This window comes from Centropristis striata, chromosome 20 (assembly GCF_030273125.1).
Source record: "Centropristis striata isolate RG_2023a ecotype Rhode Island chromosome 20, C.striata_1.0, whole genome shotgun sequence".
Taxonomy (NCBI): Eukaryota; Metazoa; Chordata; class Actinopteri; order Perciformes; family Serranidae; genus Centropristis; species Centropristis striata.
The window spans coordinates 10,771,102-10,788,901 of NC_081536.1; the positions used below are offsets into that span (position 1 = coordinate 10,771,102).

The 17,800-nt window shown below is 37.1% G+C and overlaps 1 protein-coding gene across 1 annotated transcript in view; it reads left to right on the forward strand.

The window, feature by feature from the left end:
- Positions 1-17,800, forward strand: part of eys (eyes shut homolog) — a 202,249-nt gene that overhangs the window by 4,027 nt on the left and 180,422 nt on the right. Inside the window, exons 2-4 of the mRNA XM_059359709.1 lie at positions 7,005-7,890; positions 8,513-8,629; positions 16,856-17,052. Coding sequence (XP_059215692.1) covers positions 7,146-7,890; positions 8,513-8,629; positions 16,856-17,052 — 1,059 coding nt within the window. The 5' untranslated portion in view covers positions 7,005-7,145. The remainder of the gene's footprint in view (positions 1-7,004; positions 7,891-8,512; positions 8,630-16,855; positions 17,053-17,800) is intronic.

Consider the following 17,800-nt stretch of genomic DNA (forward strand, 5'->3'; position numbering starts at 1 on the left):
GGCTCTGAGAAGCTCTGAATCAAGGCAATCATAATGAGAAATTACCATACTCAAGGAGGCCTGCACTATTTATCTCAACAATGTTTGCCTCAACTTACACCTGTGCGTCCTCATTCTTGCATAAGTGCCATTATACTGTAACTAGCAGTTGCACCTCACTCACTAACCAACATCTTCATCACCGTCTGTGCATGCCGCTGACAACTTAATGAGCCAAACTTTGCTACTTGTGTAGGGAAAATAAAATGTTATTTTTCTCATTTGATGGCAAGTTTGCAAATGTTCTCAGATGTGGCCTAGTTTGTGATTAAAATGTGTTCTGTGAGCTTTGCTCTGTGTGTATTTTTGGTGGATTATAGCAGACAGGGGTGCTGCCAGAGATTTTTCTAAATATCGATTAACGATGCTGATCTTTTGTATGTATGAAGGTAAATTGTTCAGTCATATAATGGTAACAAATTAGCCTTCCCAGGATCCAAGTTGACATATTTCAACTGCTTATTTTGTCCACATACCAAATGGAAAAATATTCAGTTTACTAAGACTCACAAAACAAGCACAAAAAAAAAAAAATCACATTTAAGACACTGACCCAATTATTTTTTGCTCCAGAAAAATAAAGGCTTGAAGGGACAGTTCACTCCAATATCACAAATACATATAAATGCACACTTTGGCAACTTAATTATGTACACTTGTTCAACTGCTTGTTAATGCAAATGTATAATCAGACAATCACATGGCAGCAACTCAATGCATTTAGGCATGTTTGACAAGGTGAAGACTTTCTGCTGAAGTTCAAAGCGAGCATCAGAATGGGGAAGAAAGGTGATTTAGGTGACTTTGAACGTGGCATGGTTGTTGGTGCCAGATGGGCTGGCTAGTATTTCAGAAACTGTGATTTCCACGCACAACCATCTCTAGGGTTTATGAATGGTCTGAAAAAGGGAAAATATCTAGTGAGTAGCAGTTCTCTGGGCCAATATGCCTTGTTGATGCCAGAGGTCAGAAGAAAATGGCCAGACTGGTTCAAGATGATAGAAAGGCAACACGAGTCGTCTTTTGGAAACACCAAAATTAAAAAAATTAAAAAAATTGTGCATACAAATTAACTGACCAGCTTTTTCACTCCCGCCGGTCAAGATGAGCTGACATGAAAGAACAATTATAAGTTGTCTAATTGGATTAAATTCGGGAAACATCCATAATTCGCATTTCCTTTAATGGGAACCAACATTTTGGTTCCAAATTTGCTTTGACTTTAATAGAAACCGTTAGTAACTCAAATAAATACTTTTTACAACCAATGTATGCAGAAGACCATCTCTGAATGCACAACACATCCAATCTTGAAGCAGATAGGCTACAGCAGCAGAAGACCACAACGCCACTTTATTAGGTACACCTTGCTAGCTAATAAAGTGGCCGTTGAGTGTACGAAACTCACAACAAAACAATCTATATCACTAAAAGGCACTACAGGTAAAAGGAAAATTGTCCCTTTTAAATATTTGTTAAAAAAATGTAGCAGATTACTTTTCTGTAGCCAAACCAATTAATGGAGCAATCATTTCAGCAGTTGCTTCTGTTGTATGACAAACGACATGTGACATGTAGGCCTACCAGTTTGAAGTGATAATTTGTTGTGTCCTCCCTGCGTCTCTTTCAGTCATCAGTCAAGTGAGGATTTACACAGCACCCTTGATCCATTGCCCTCAGCACACCTGCGTGATTGGCATCCTAAAGCGCGGATGGGACTGAGCTATAATGAAAGCAGTAGGCTGGGCGAGACAATTAGTTGACCCCCCTTCATCGTGACCTTGCTTCTGACCCCGTGGCCCTTATTACTTGAACCACTCCAGCGTGTGGCCCGCAGTTTAATCCTGACCGATCAATACCTTTTAAGGCGTCTTAATATCCCAGAAAACCGTTTGGTCTGTTTATTTAAGTGGAGGCCAACAGTATAGATTGCTGTAATGGTATGAATTAGTATTGAATGTGATTCAGATTAAATGAATTTGAACCACTGCACAATTAAGAAGGATGAATGTGCTTTAGGGTCCAAATTGCATTCATCGTGCAAACAATGTAGATGCAAAACGGCCTCTAAACATCTCACTTGGATTGTACTAAAACAAATTGTATTAGAGGTTGTAGGAAAAATCAGTATTGGGATCAAATGTATTGACGAGGAAATAAACCTCTTGGCTTTGCATACGTGTTGCCTCCTTGCTTCCTTGCTGTGGAAATTGGGGACAAAAAAAGGTATTTTCTCCTGCGTTTTTTTCCCCCTGGCTACAGTGTTTTCTCTAACATCGATCCATTACTCATGCTGCTTGTTGACGTTGCCAGTTTGCTGTCACATGCGTGCTGATATAAGATGGTCTTTTATCCCAGCTGTCTCTCAGCTCTCTTCAGCTTTGGATTTCAGATCTCGGTGAGACAAGATCTCTGTCGTGGTGACCAAGGTCTTATTATTCTTGGTAGATGAGGTGAAAATAAGTGCACTATATCATGAATATATTCTATATTATTATGAAAGAATTGTTGCTCCTGCCTTAACCACATTACTGCTGATCAGAAACTGATGTCAACCGACAGCACTGCTTCTACAATACAAGCTACAGCTGCATAACCTGTTCTGGTAGTTGTTGTTTTTGCACTGCAAAAAAAGAATAGTTGGGTGAACTCAAAATTTCAAGGCAACAAACTTCGATAAAATTTTAAGTTGGACAATTAAACTAAATATTTTTGTTTTTTTTGTTTTTGAGGTTGCTCGTCTCTGAATTCAGATTTTTGTCAACTCAACTGCAAGTTGTACTAACTTATAATTTTACATTGTAATAACTTTTAATCCTTACTTCTGCTAACTTCTGCAATGTGCTGAATTGGCACGATTGTAACGCCGCTATTAAATGTTAGCTAATGTTGCGACCACAATTTTGAGTTAGCATTGATACGCTAATGGCTACTCTTGTAGCTGTAACAAGCAGCGCCGCTAGTATCAGTTAGCCGCTAGCTTTCGCTAATGACCGAATTTCACTGCTTTCCTGCATTTCACAACAAAGAAATACGAGTTAGCAGAACTATTGTCCCTTGTTTTGAACCCCAAATTAAAGGTATAAGTAACAACAACTCACAAACTTGTTTTTGAGCAGACAACTGGCTTCCTTTGTTGTGCTAACTTACATTATTGCCCTAAATATCAATAATTTATATTTCCAGGTTAAACCAACTTAAATCACTGTTTTAGGCCAAAAAAATACTAAGTAACTAAAATAAGTTGGCTTTTTTGAAGTGTGGTTTCAATGTTTTGTTGCACCTGGAGAGTTTGAGTTGGGTTGATTCTTGATTGTGAGACTTTTGTTGCTGCCAGAGTGGTGTAATTGCGACTTCATGATATCTCATAAAATCCTGCAGCAGTCTTTCAGGGTTTGGCTACCGCTGTAAATATATATGTAGGAAACACTGTCTTATACAATTTCTTGATAGTTTTAGATTTGTTTTATTTACTTTTTGGACTGCTTTTAGGAAGTTTTAGCTGGGAAAGGCAAGTATGAAGAGTTACGATCTTGTAAATATTTTATCTTTGTCTCTAACGTATTGTTAGTGCTTCCTGTCTGAGTTATATGTTGATATAAATCTAGCTTTTACAGGTCCAAACTGTAATTCTAAGTGCAAAATAATTGATTGCCACTGCAGTGAGCATAACATTGCTCTACCCATATGAATTTGACAAGTGAACATTTAATTTACATTTAATGCTAACATTAAAGGTGATTTTGTGTTTTATCAATGAAGGAACTGTACTATTTTGTTTCTATATTGATTGAGATGAAGTTAAAGAAACTATTTTTTATTTCTATATTTATTTTGTATGTGTTTAGAAGGCGGTATGAATTCACTCTGGGTTTGATTATTATTTTTTGAGTTGCTGTTCAAAATGTTAGTACAGCCACATTTCAGAAGCAAGTGATTGTTGAAAATGACATTTGTTGCCTATTTGTTGCAGTGGCATTGAGCTGTTCTGTTCATTATGTGATATTTCTCCAGGCATGCCGTTTTGAGCATAACAGCTGGAAGCCTTTTGCTCGCTGACAAAGTCACACATTAAAGTGAGGGAAAGTTCTGTGTGGAGCTTAATACAGAAAATTCAAGGGACACATTTTTGTGGTTTCAAAAGTCAGGCTAAATATAAGTTTCATAAAAACTGAAAAGGTGAGAGAACAAAGAAACGCAGCAGGTCCATTAACAAGCTTTAACGCTTTTCTTTCTGCCTTTGATGGACTGAATCTCACAGTTCCAGGTACAGTTTTGTTATGTTCTTCTTTGCTGCTGTGTGTTGGCAAGAATGTGGCAATACATGTACATGTATCATGATAAAGAGGTTGCAATTCAATATATTGGGATACTGTAGGCAAAGCAATATATATTGTGATTTTATTTTTTATTCAACTGTCATAATATAAAGAACATACCATATGGATACAATTTGAGGGAAAAAATCTGTCTGCTGTGAGTGTTTGCATGTAAACTGTTTCTTAAAATTCAATACAGTGTCACAAAACATAATATTGCAAAACTCAAGCATTTAGATATTTTCTTGTATCCCTATCAAACTTGACTAATTTAATCTATAGAGCTAAAGGGATATTTCTATATAGGCCTATCACTGTGAGGGGCTCATTTCATCTAACATACATTAAACATCACATAAATATTGATGAGAGCAGCTTTAATTAAAATCTAAATCAAAACTAGATACACTACTAGTGCAATGTATCCCTTCATTGCTGCTAATAATAAATATATTTCAAAACCTACATACATAAACCAATTTTACATTTTCTCCTCGTTATAGTGCGCCACAGAAATGCAAAGTAAGTTAGCATTTTAGCGCCCTGGGGTCTATCTTCTTGAATGTGTTTTTGGTTACATGCCTGAAGTGAGGTCTGTGGTCAACACAAGCTTAAGGAATGTTCGCCTCTTATTGTACAACATAAAAAACATTAGCAAACACCCCCACTTTTGATTTTTGAAGTTTTACGTGTCCTTGAAAAGGCGGTTTCTAGTGGCTAAATGAGACTACAGTGGTTGCTGGTGAATTTAAATTATGTCACGCCGGACACGGATGGGAACTCTTCCACTAGTCTGCCTCACATCCTATAGTCTTGTTTTTCAGCGCTCTTGCAATTTATTAGGCTATTATTTTGCTAGCTTATCAAAACCGCTGGTTAGCTCATCGGAGATTGTCTTGAGGAATAGAGGTTGTGGCGTATAAGTCATGCGAACGTGGTGTAGTCAAGTTTTTCAGAGCTCTTGAAAACTACATTAATGGTTAATAAACAATTTATTAGGCTACGGTTTTGCTAGCTTGTCAAAACTGCTGGTTAGTTAACGGTAGTGACGTGGAAGTCATGCGACTGTGGTGCAGTTTGCTATAGCATAACGTTAGCTTTTTACTTCTGTCAACTGCATTAACGCTTCAAACATCATAAAAGTGGGTTTCATTTGTGAAGATTATCTGCTGAACAAAACACATAAGCTTCAGAAACGTGTGTTTGCCATAGAGCTTATTTTCTGCAGTGATCCAAAATCCTATGCAAAAATCCCATAGGAGAATTCTTAACCGACCCCATGGTGATGCTACTACCAGGTTGGCCTACAAAAATACGTCACTTTATTTGCTCTCTATTTGAATTAGAATTCAAATTTTTTTTCTCAGAAATCAGGTGTCAGCTTTTCGAATTGTTCACTGAAACACAATAGCAAACCTCATCTCGTGTAAATGAGGTCTTCTGGGTACCAACACAGCCCTCATGACAATACTTGCAATCTCATTCACTTTATCACTCCCTCTTTTATTGATATTGGTGTTCCATATTCAGTGTTTTATTACTTATCACCAAGCAGTTATTCATATCAGCCCTTGTGAGCTGATCAAGGAGCAGAGTTTTTCTCTTGCAGGGAGGCTTCTCTACTTTGTTGTTTTATCCCGTGCGCACGGATGAAAAGGACCTGAGGGAAAAAGACAATGCTGTCTGCTTTAACTCATCTCACTGCGTGACACTGAGGTATCAGGCACCGGCAGGGAAGAGAGAATATTTTATCTGACATTGTCACTCTCTGTAGAAACCTCAGGGAGGCCGGGCTGCTGTGACACACTTGGTGGTCAGCAGCACTGCATATGATTATGACAGCACTGCTAGATTCGCTGAAGCCACAAGTCTATGTGTTACAATGAAACAAAGTGTTCATGACAGCAGTGTGCTCGGGTTTTTCATCACATTTTAAGTTGTAGCAAAAACACAATATTAGAAAAACGTTATAGTGGGGCCGCTCTATTTTGGGAAAAATAATTATTATTTTGGTCATTATGGAGATGATGATTATTTAACATGATATGACTCATTGACTTCAGAAATATTATGCAGTTATTGAACTTCAGATGGAGATTTTCTTGAATTATAATTGACTGAAAAACTAAAAAAAAATGAATGCAAAAATTAAATAGGAAATAGGATGAATCAATAAAATAACTATTATTGAATTTATAAATGCATACATTAAAAATAAATAATAGGAAAATAACTTGTATCAAAATAAATAAGATAAACTGTTTAAATGTAATGCACTTCCACAACCTATTGAAAACCACTTTAAATATATATAATATATAGGAAATAGATTAGACCAAAAAAAATAAATCAAATTATATAAAAAATGTAAGCTTTGTTTTAATATAGTGCACTGCCACAACCAACTGAAAGCTATTAAAAATATATATTCATCATTTCAGTACACTGTGTTCAACAAATTCTAGACCAGAGTACCATTTTAAAGGAAGGAGTGTGCTGGATTTATAAAGCATCATTGTGAGACGGAATAAAACACCTTTATCATTGATTATTTAATGATACAATTAATCGCCCAGCCCTACATTGAAAGTTTTGCAGAAATCAACTTCCTTTTAAAATGACTAATCTTATTCTTTGTTTTTCCAGTTATTACTCAGCAGGTGGAATTCTTGGAGTGTTTGAAACTGCATCGCATGAAAATACCACACATCCATTCTCCTGATGACACAAGTTGAGATTAAAAGCGAAAAGAGATTGATTTGCATTAAATAGAAAGCGAGGAAAAACATGGGAGCATTGTTGTTTCATCTGATTGCCGTCTTTGTGGCCGTCAACATGATCCACTGCCAAACAGTTTGCAACAGACAAGCTTCACTTGAATGGCACGTGAAACAACACACAATCCAAGTGAACTGGACTCTCATAGGAACCCTCTGTAGGAGCGTTTCTGAGTGTTGGGATCCTCGAGGAGGAGAGGAGTTAACTGGGCACCCTGTCAGCTTCCCACAGATATGCCCACTTCAGCTGCAGCACGGAGACAAACTGCTGATGTCCACTGATGAAACACTGAAGTCGTATGGCATCAGACTCCTCAATGTGTCAGAGGACAGCTTTGAGAGCTGTTCGACAAATGCACAGATAAAAGACCAGTTTCTGTTCCCTCACAATATAAATGGAAGCGAGCAAGTTGAGGCCAAGTGGCTCGTCCCGGGTCACCATTACTTCATCGCTCTGCATGAAGGAGACACGCAGCTGTGCAAGCTTGGCTTACGGCTCAATGTGTCTGTTAAAACGCAACTTTGTCAGAGTTCTCCTCTGCTTCGACTTTGTTCCGGGAACGGTATTTGTCAAACAGGCCTCTGGGAAGGTGCATACCACTGTCGATGCCACCACCACTACTCTGGGAGGTTTTGTGAAAAGTCTGATGCTTGTTTGGATAACCCTTGTGAAAACAAAGGAGTCTGTTTGAGCAATGGATCCACAGATCCAAACCACAGAACATATAAATGTCTGTGTCCTCCACATTTTACAGGTAAGGACAAAACCCACTGATCCCAATTGTTGAGCTCTCTTAACTTATTTTAAAAAGATCCAAAACATCAAAACGTTCACTACACTTCAATGCTTTTTTACCTCTCTTGTGCAATGAAATTGCTTTAAATCAGATATTATTTGATGTGCAGAGTTACATCTGAATAAAAGAACTCTGTCTCCTCGGAGAACCCGTCATTTGTGTATTTTGTATAATCTGATTGATGCATTTGACAGAATTTTCCTCTCAGATTAGTTGAGAGTAACTGAAATAATATACAAATAACTTAAAATGTAATGCAAGCCGCCTTCTCAATTATACATTTATTGGACACATCAAGTTAATGCTATTCAGCACGAACCCAAACACTCGCATCTATCGCAAACAGAATTAATATTAAAACAGCTTGCATTCTAAATGACTTCTTTCTTAATCTCTTTGCTGCCAAAAGTCTACTCTGTGCAGCAGTATTATCTACAGCACTTCAGTTTTTCAATTAGATATTCAAATAAAAGGCATGAGCTTTTGTGCATGCCCATGAACTTGATAACCCAGATATCTTTTTTTTTTTTACCTCCCTGTGTTTCTGTATTCTAGTCAACTGACTTTCCATTTGTTTTAGGGGTTAACTGCTCTGAAATCATTGGAAAAGAAAACTGTGAGCGAATTTGTGAAAATGGGACGTGTGTTCAAGGGTCGGCTGCCTCCTTCAGATGCATCTGTGACACAGGATTCTCTGGTAAGCAGCTCTTACTCAGCTGGCTTGTATAATAGATAGGCAGATGGTTCACTATGACAATGAAAACATAATATTTGAATGCAATTGTGCAGTTTTGATCCCTGACCGGCGAATCATAGATAGCCAATCAGTTTTTCATGATGCTATTTGCAAAAGGCAGTGGGAGAGACTCTGCTGCATCTCTGCTCCATACCTTATGCACAACCATGTCATCTGCCTCGAAGGGGCAACTATCTTTGGAAAAGGTCAAAGCAGAAACTACAAAAGCCATATATCTTCCAAAGATCAGCGTTTCCTTATGGGCTTTAAAACCCGATCCCTCTCGATGTTATATTTGTCATCATAATATATGAAGCGGCCACTTCAAATCAAATACCTCATGTTACGACCAGTGACATGGCGGTTATAAAAAGCCAGTGCTAAACTGCTGGCTAACTGAGCGTGTCGCAGTTGATAAAACAAAGGTTTACAGCAGTCAATTAAAATGTAATTTATGCTGTATTGTTGCTGCTGCGCATAATAAATCACAACTTTGATACTGGTCAACGTGTGGAAGCCTGATAGAAACTGAAACAAGTTCCTGTTTTAAATCCTTTAATATTTTTTGCTTAATATGGTTTTCCCACATAAAAAAAGAACTCTGAAAAGGGGATGATGATGACATTTACTCTTTCTTTCTCATTGAGGATTCCTTCCGACCACCACTGCTCACACTAGGTTGACTGGTGAAAGAGCAGTGAGGTCGGAGCTCTGTGCACAAAGTTACAGCCCCTAATCTGCTTTCTCCGCTCGAGGAAACATTGTAGAGGTACAGCCTTGTGTGTTTATGACTAATGTTGAAAAAAATGTCGTTTTTGCGGTAGATTTTGCATGGATTTATGCCACACATGTAGTCGTAGAATTAGACATTTTAGACATTTGTTGTTGAGCCCGACCAATATGGGATTCTTGACTCCTATGCCGATACTGATATGATGATACTTTGGCCGATTTTACATTTTTCTTTTAGCTGGAATTAAAATAGAGCTTTTTTTAAGTGGATTGTGCACTGATTTTTCACCACTCTGCTAATGTACCCATAGGGCTACTTTCTCAAACAAAAACTTTATTAAATAATATTTAACATTGTTTTACATAATATACATTATACAAGCGATGTATTACATTGCCAATTGTCACACAGCCAATTCTATGAATGATAACTGTGAAAATAAAGAATAAGTATGAATAAAATAAATGAATTACTGTCCAGTTTCACTTAATTGCTGACTGTTTAAAAAATATAAAGCTTTCACAATTTTTAAATTGCAGCAAACAACATTCTCTGCATTATAGATTGTGTAAAAAAAGTTTTCATAATGACACATATCAGTAAGCATATACACCGATACTGGTAGTCCTTTGATCGGCCGATAATCGATAATGTCAATCAAATTATATATCTGTCAGCCTCTAATTTCTTGTGGAATTAGACATGTTAGGAGACATAAACATGAGAAAAACTTTTTTTTTTTTAATGGATATGACAGATCAGATCCAAAAATGTGATGTATGGCAGTGTTCAACACCTTTTCTCTTCTTTCTCATTTCTACTAATTTCTGTAGAAATTACCATATCTCATGATTTTGGTGTTCTGTTCAGCATAATCAAGCCAAGGCTACAGCATGCTAATACATGTCCCTGTGAATAAAAAAACACAATTGCAACATATTTGTCATTAGCAGCCAAATTGTTTTCCTTGCCAAGTGATTTACACGAGTTGCCGGAGGCTCATGTGTGAGTATCAGGTGGCACTCGTGATCTGGTGAGCTTGTTTATGAGACATCACAGCATCACCCATTATTTAGTTAATGAGCCTCATTTGCTTCAGTATGTACAGTTAGGTTAATGGGTATCACACACAAGTGGGTTACAAGACCTGGATACTCCTCCAGTTGCCCTGGATATCATTGTCTGCTGTGAAAACAAGCCTGCATTGAACTTTCTGGAGTAAAAACTCCAGGTGGCTCTTCACATTGATTCATTGTTTTGTTTGGAGCACAATTTGTCCTGGCAGCATTCTTGAAGTGTCACAGCTTTGCCTTTTTGAGTCCAGCCCATGCTTTCAGCTTATTATTTTTGGAGAAGTGGATTCAAGGTTACTTCCAGCGCTGTCTGGTGTCCGTTTTTCCAGTCTATACAATAAAAGAAGAAAGTACAGCAAAGGGGGTGAAGGGAAGTACAAGATGTTTCATAGAACAACCCTGAACTTTTATTAACATTAGAAATAGAAGATTACCATATAATTATCTGAATCTTTGAACAATTACTTCATTTTCAATTACATCATACTCTTGTTAAGAATGAATACCAAGTGTATGCTGAATTGTATGCTGAATGTCAGGTAAAGGACATGTCTCGTATTCAGCAATACAAAGAAAAAAAATTCCCAAGGCAACAAAGCATAACTAATGTTATGAAAGTTTAAATCAGTTTTCACTTATTTCCATCTGACATGAGTCTGAAATTGTACATTTTTCCCCTGGATTATAACACTACTTTAGGGCTACACAATTTGGAAATAATATTCAAATTTTCTACTATTTTTAACTGTGAATGCCATATGATTAAAAATATCTGAGGGAATTATTAATTTTGCATCAGTATTCTCATTTTCATTTAATATATACAAACTGATCATAGCTTGGCTTTTTTGCTGTACCAAACAGTTGTTCATGAATATGTACAATAGAATATGATTTCTAACTTAATTTATAATGGTATTTTGACACTTGACATTTTCCCTGTAATTAATACTGTTCATGCTGCAATTTCACTAGTCTATTTTGTGATTTCAATAAAGTTTTGATTAATTGTTCAACCCTAATACCTTTTTACCCTTTGGATTTCTGTTTCATGGCCCTAACACATGAATGTTGAAGAATAATCATTACATTTAGCAGTGTATTATTAATAAAATGCAATGTGTTTCTTTATTAAAAAAAACAGAAAGGAAACAGAAATAACAAGAAATAATGGTAAAACCAAACAAAACAGGTGGCATCGTTAAAAAGAAGTCCACCCTTGTCTGATTTTAAATGGATAATTCATATAATTCACATCAAAAACAAATTGATGAGTTCCATGCACCCTCAGCCTTTGCAGCTTTTATCTAATTTGCTTTAATTGCTGCTGCTCTCTAAAGTAAGCAGACTCCACGGGGTGCTTTCGCATAGTCATGGTGTCCTGCTGTCCCATCAGCTTCTTGGGAGTTCTGTGGAGCTTGTGCTTCCTCTAGCTCGCTGCTGTGGTTGCCTCATTAATCAACTGGAAGTTAGTGGCTGCTCCAGCGCCGGCTGCCCTCATAGGCCAAAGTCTATGCGCACAGAATAATGAGCCAAACTCGTGGGACGTTTCAAATGAGATTTTCTTTTGATTTGACTCTCCTTTGCACTACCTCTAGGGTATTTGTTGCAAGGCATTACCATCTTTATAGGGCCATTTCCATTTGGTATAAGGTGTTAATTGTTTTTGCAATGCTGTTGGTAGTAATATCAAAAATCTCAAAGTTTAATTTGGACTGCATATGCAGTCATTGCCCTTGTTTAACAGTTTAATTAGATACTGACACAATGTTGTTTTGTTCTTTATGCAGATTGGATTGTGCACTTCATAATCACCGCAATAATACGAGTGTTTAAGATGAACAGATTTGTGGTCAATCCCATCACTGATTGGTCTGACGGTGATTTAGCCTCTGGGGGCTACAGCCAATACTTCAGGGCTTCTGGTGTAACCAGAGGATATCTACATAATGGATGTTCGGGGCAAGACTCCCTCTTCCGTGTGCCGTTTACAGTCTGATTAGCAACTTGATGAGCAAGAATGTAGTTGGATTTGAAACATGATGTCTACGGTCGAATTGTTTCCCTTATAGCCAGTTTATGATGGATATATGGACTGAAATGTATTTTTAAATGCTTTTAAAAGGATAAATTGTCTTCAGATGATAGCTGACGGGTTCGGTAATTGGATTTCGGTCAATGTGTTCTGCTTCTTTTGCTCTCCACACTGACTTTTTACTTGCATACAACAATAGCTCGCTCAAACGGGAAGTAGTCGATACTACTTTGACTACAAGCAGACTACAAACAGAAACCAGAATGCTTTTGGTTAGGGCTGCAACTAAAAATGATTTTCCTTCTCAATTCCTTCTCGTTATTGTCTCGATGTATCATTTTGTCTAGAAAATGTCAGGATATAGCAGGAGGCTGCAACCTTTTTGACATTGAGTTTTCTTTCTATTTCTTAGTAATCAGTTTTCCATATCAACATTAAGGTTAACATCAAGTTTAATTATGACACTCTTCTCCAACGGATCTATTTTTTCATTTAGCCTATTTATATCCATCCATATAGGATGGTTGGTTCCCAACCCTCATGAGGGGTCACCAAAGCTTCACAGGGGGTCAAGAGGGCTTCTTGATTGTGAGAAAATACCAGGTAATGAGTTCATCTGGTACTTTTGAATGTACTAAAAGGTTATGAAAACATATCATAAATGTCATAAAGGGAGAATTAAGTGTGACAAACATAAATATGAGCACTATACAAGAATACTGCCATCCTCATCTGAGAGGTCATTTGGCATGCAGATCAAAGGGCACTTCAGCATGTTCAAAAACGACTCTCTTGCACAGTTTTTGCTGGTGTGCCATTGGTGTCACTGCATGCCATTGTGGCCCCTGGCTAAAGTTGCTGATCCCTGGAATATAGTAAAGAAAAAAAAGTCAAGCAAATATTCAATTTGATATTAAATAAAACAGAGAAAAGCAAAAAATATATATTTAAGATGCTGAAAATTGCCTTCCCTGACATTTTTGCTTGAAAAATGACTTGCCGATTAATCTATCATCAAAACAGCTGTGATTATTCTTCTCTCATTTGACTAACTGGTTTGTCAACTAATTGCTGCAGCTGTACATTTGATACCAACATCTTGTTCTGATGTCTCCAGTTTGAGAATTCATATGCATATATCTGTTTATAGAGATTAATCTGTGGTAGACAGCACAAATACAAACGATCACAACAAGAAGAAGTAGTTCTATTAAACCATACACGACCAAAACCAAATTCATTACAAACTAGGCGAGTCTCTCTTGAGTGCAGAGAGTGCTGCAACCATTATCTCCGTCATAAATATATGTGACGGATGGAAGTGTTCCTCAACATATCCTGGTTTGTATTTGGGCAACTTTTTAGTGGACCAGTTATAAAAACTCAATTTCTGTTGGAAAATGAGTTGAGGAGAAAGCAGGCCCTGAAGTTGTACACAGTAAGATTGATGCCCACAGAGGAGGCTATGAGGAGCCTCTGGGACATGAGCACTTGTATCAGCAGGGGGATTAAAGAAAATATGCAAAGAAAGAGTCACTGGAAAGATAAATGTGTAGGCACCTTGTGAAGAACACAAAAATGAAAACCCTCACCAGGGAATAACATGAGATTTTTATTCACCTTGAACCTGCAGGGAATTCAGTCTAATTTTATCCTTTGCATACAATGTCACTATGGCGTTACCCTGCTGCTGGTGAAAGTGCTGTGGTCCTGCAGTATTTACAAACCACAGGCTTAGTTCAGACTTACTTTATATGGGAAGATGCTTATGAAATGGGCTGCGGCACTAACTTCTTAGTTTACAGATCAGTAAAAATCCACCATGAAAATCTTTTATAAGTTCTTGGTGTGGATTTATTATTTCAGAACACATTTTAAATGTTAAATACATACCAAAGTGTTGCAAATTCCAGTACAGTATAGTACAGTTGAGTGTACAAGTGATTATAGAAATAATAATAATAATGATGTGGAAGCAGCCATAATAATAAAGGCTGCATTATTTTGTCATGTTTAACTTGTAGGCATTGTAATAAAACGGTTGAATATCCTGTGCTCCATACTGCGAGCGCTAAAATATTTAATAATACAGTAAGAATTAATAATGAATATAACTACCCACTTTGGGAGTCTGTTGCTCATCTTGAGACATGCAGCATGATGTAATAATAGGCTTACTGTATGCTCATACAGGCAGGTTTAACTGTAGCAACTTTAAGGCACACTGGAGAAGTAAACTGCTTTATATTCAGTAAGGTGGAAATGTATTGAAAACAACATAAAAACACAATAAAAATCAGCTAAAATCAGCATATATAGGCTGTTCTTCCCTTAAAAAAACAGAACACGGGTTACTTAAACAGGTTGGAAATGTACATTACTCTCTCACTGTTTACATGTATCAAACAACTGCCTTTCCTGATTGTAGTCCTGATCCGAATGCTCATTCATATTAATGCTACAGTAGACCTGACTTCACAGGATGGCAGCTGCAGACGGGCTGACCCTCCTGTGTTGCACAAACTTTAATACATATGCTCACACAATGAAACACAAAGCTGAGAGAAAAAAGCAATTTTCCATTAGAAGCACTAAGCAGGAAAAACACACACTCAACTCCCTGTTTACAGCTTGCAGAGAAAACCATGCATTTTAAGGTGAACCAAACCTAAGCATTAATTCAGTGCATTAGTCATTTTTATGCTTTTTCCTGTTAAATTACTTATTTCCAAGAAACGTATGAGTACATTTTGTTGATAAACATTTAATGTGGTGCTTTTGCATGATTTTTGTGTCGAAACTTTCACACTTTCACAGGTCTAGACACCAAAACTACTTGGTTCTGCTTTGTAAAAGATAATGGTTTGGGTTAAAATCAGTACTTTTGTTATGCAAATAACTCAACTTTTACATTTGGTTTCACTCAGAATGCAAACCGTGTTCTTCTGAGTAAAAGTCCTGTGTTAATGTGATCCATCCATCCATCCATCCTCCATAACCTTTCCGTGCACCAACATCAGCAGACTTCGATCAGAAGTGTTTTTGTGATATGTCAAGAATAAACTAAATCCATTAGAGAATATGTTTCCCTAAAGATGTAGTTACCAATGCAGTTTACTTGCCTGTGAATGTAATTTTCAGGCTGTCTAATAACTGATCTGGCACAACAATACTGTAGAGCAGTCGTGGAATGTAACTAAGGACTTCTACTCCAGTATTCTACTTAAGTACAACTGAAGTAAAACTCGTACTTTACATTACATTACATGTCATTTGGCTGACACTTTTTTTTAACCAAAGTGACTTACAATAAGTGCATTCAACATGATGGTACTAACCTTAAACCACAGGAACCAAGTAAGTACATAGCTTTTAAGAGCCAGCTGTAACTGCACCAGGAGTGGTATATGCTAAATTAGAAGAGACTTTTTTTTGGTTAATTAGGCAGCCATGACTTAACCAGGTTATTGTTGTTTACTTGAGTATTTCCATTTTATGTAACTTTATACTTCTACTCCACTACATTTTGAGGCAAATATTGTACTTTTTACTCCACTACATTTAGCTGACAGCTTTAGATACTTTTCCGTCGAAAACGTGAAAAGCATGAATATTAAACTTGTGTTGTTTTTTTTAAAAAAACAACAACCTTATAGCAGTATATTAAGAAGCTAAAATGAGCCCTATCTTTGCAAAATGAAAATGCTGCTTGCATAAATGCATCAATAATAATAATCTAATCATATATTTGGTATATATAAAAAATGATGAGTGAGTCCATTCTACATAATTGGTACTTTTACTTTTGATACTTTAAGTACATTTTGATGCTGATACTTTTGTACTTTTACTTAAGTAAGGGATCTCAATACTTTTCCACCACTGCTGTACAGTACCAATCACGAAAGAAGTCATAGACATCTCTCAATAGCCAAGTTAGCTTGTCTTAGCATCTTGCTGGTTTGTGGGCTTCAGTGGTATGAGATCTGAAATGGGAAATCAGGTTCTGCTTTACAGTATATCATCAATCAGAGGCCACCATAGAATTCTGACAGCAAAAATGCTGTTTACTTGCTTCCAGTTCCATTGTGACAAGAAGTGGCCTTGCACATGCCTTCATCGTGTCTAATTACTAATCAACATGTCAGTCTTTCCTTCCTCTGTGTATTATAAGTCATGTCAGTCATGTTTTTTCAGGCATAAACTTTGTCCTTTGAAGCTGCATGAAAGCCCCATGTTACCATTCATGTTCACCACTTGCAGTTTAACAGTTTTCGCCCTGACAAAGAACACATTTTACCACCATCAATCTGAATAAAAGAGTTGTAATTTTGCCTTTTTTGCAGGCCCACCTTGTGAGAAGCGGACAGCCCCCTGTGATCCAAATCCATGCAGAAATGGTGGCGTATGTGAGGAGAGCCCTGAAGGATTCGTCTGCCGTTGTCCGGAAAAATTTGGGGGCGTCTACTGTGAATCCCGAGCTGTCTTCGATTGCATGTCATACGCATGTCAGGAGGAACTAATTTGCACTGCAGGGGAGCGTGTGAGGATTTAATTTCCCTTATTTGTTTTATCTCAGCGGGACATAAACAAGATATGGCACATGGAAATTAATATGGTGTCTTGAAACAAGATCAAATGGCTTCATTCTGAGGGCTGCAACAACAGTTAATATTTCCTCCTGAAGATGAGCTCGGGGAGAGAGTGTTTGCTTCCTCTAGCATTTTGATTGAATGACCTAGCGCATGTTTAAGTACCAGTTTGAAATGGCTCTCATCAAAAGCTTTTTGTAATTAGACGCCGACTGCAATTTTCACCTTTTACTGGAAATGCTATTGCGGTCGTACATTTTGCAACGGCAGTACTGTTTCTAATGTTCTCAAGGATACACTAGAGAAAATGCAGTAGTGGTCTAATTGTCTGTCCCTGACCTTTGTTTTGTTCATTACAGTTTGCCAAGTGCACTGCACATTTTCACAGCCCACCTAAGAATACCAGAGTAGAGCAGCATAAAAGGGACATTCATCAAAATAATGCCTCATATTGCTGCAGCTTGACATAGATATTTTTGTAGAAGCGTAATGTGAAATTCAAATCTCTTTAACTTTGAATTACAACACCATTACCTATTAGCCTCTCATGGCGTCGTAAACTCATATTAAAACATAAATAAAACCTATTATTTGCTTGCAGATTAAATATAGTTGTAGTAATCAGTACCAAGTAGTAATATGCATCAATCAGATTACAATTTTCTCACTACAGCGAATCACTCTAGTTGATAATGTTTC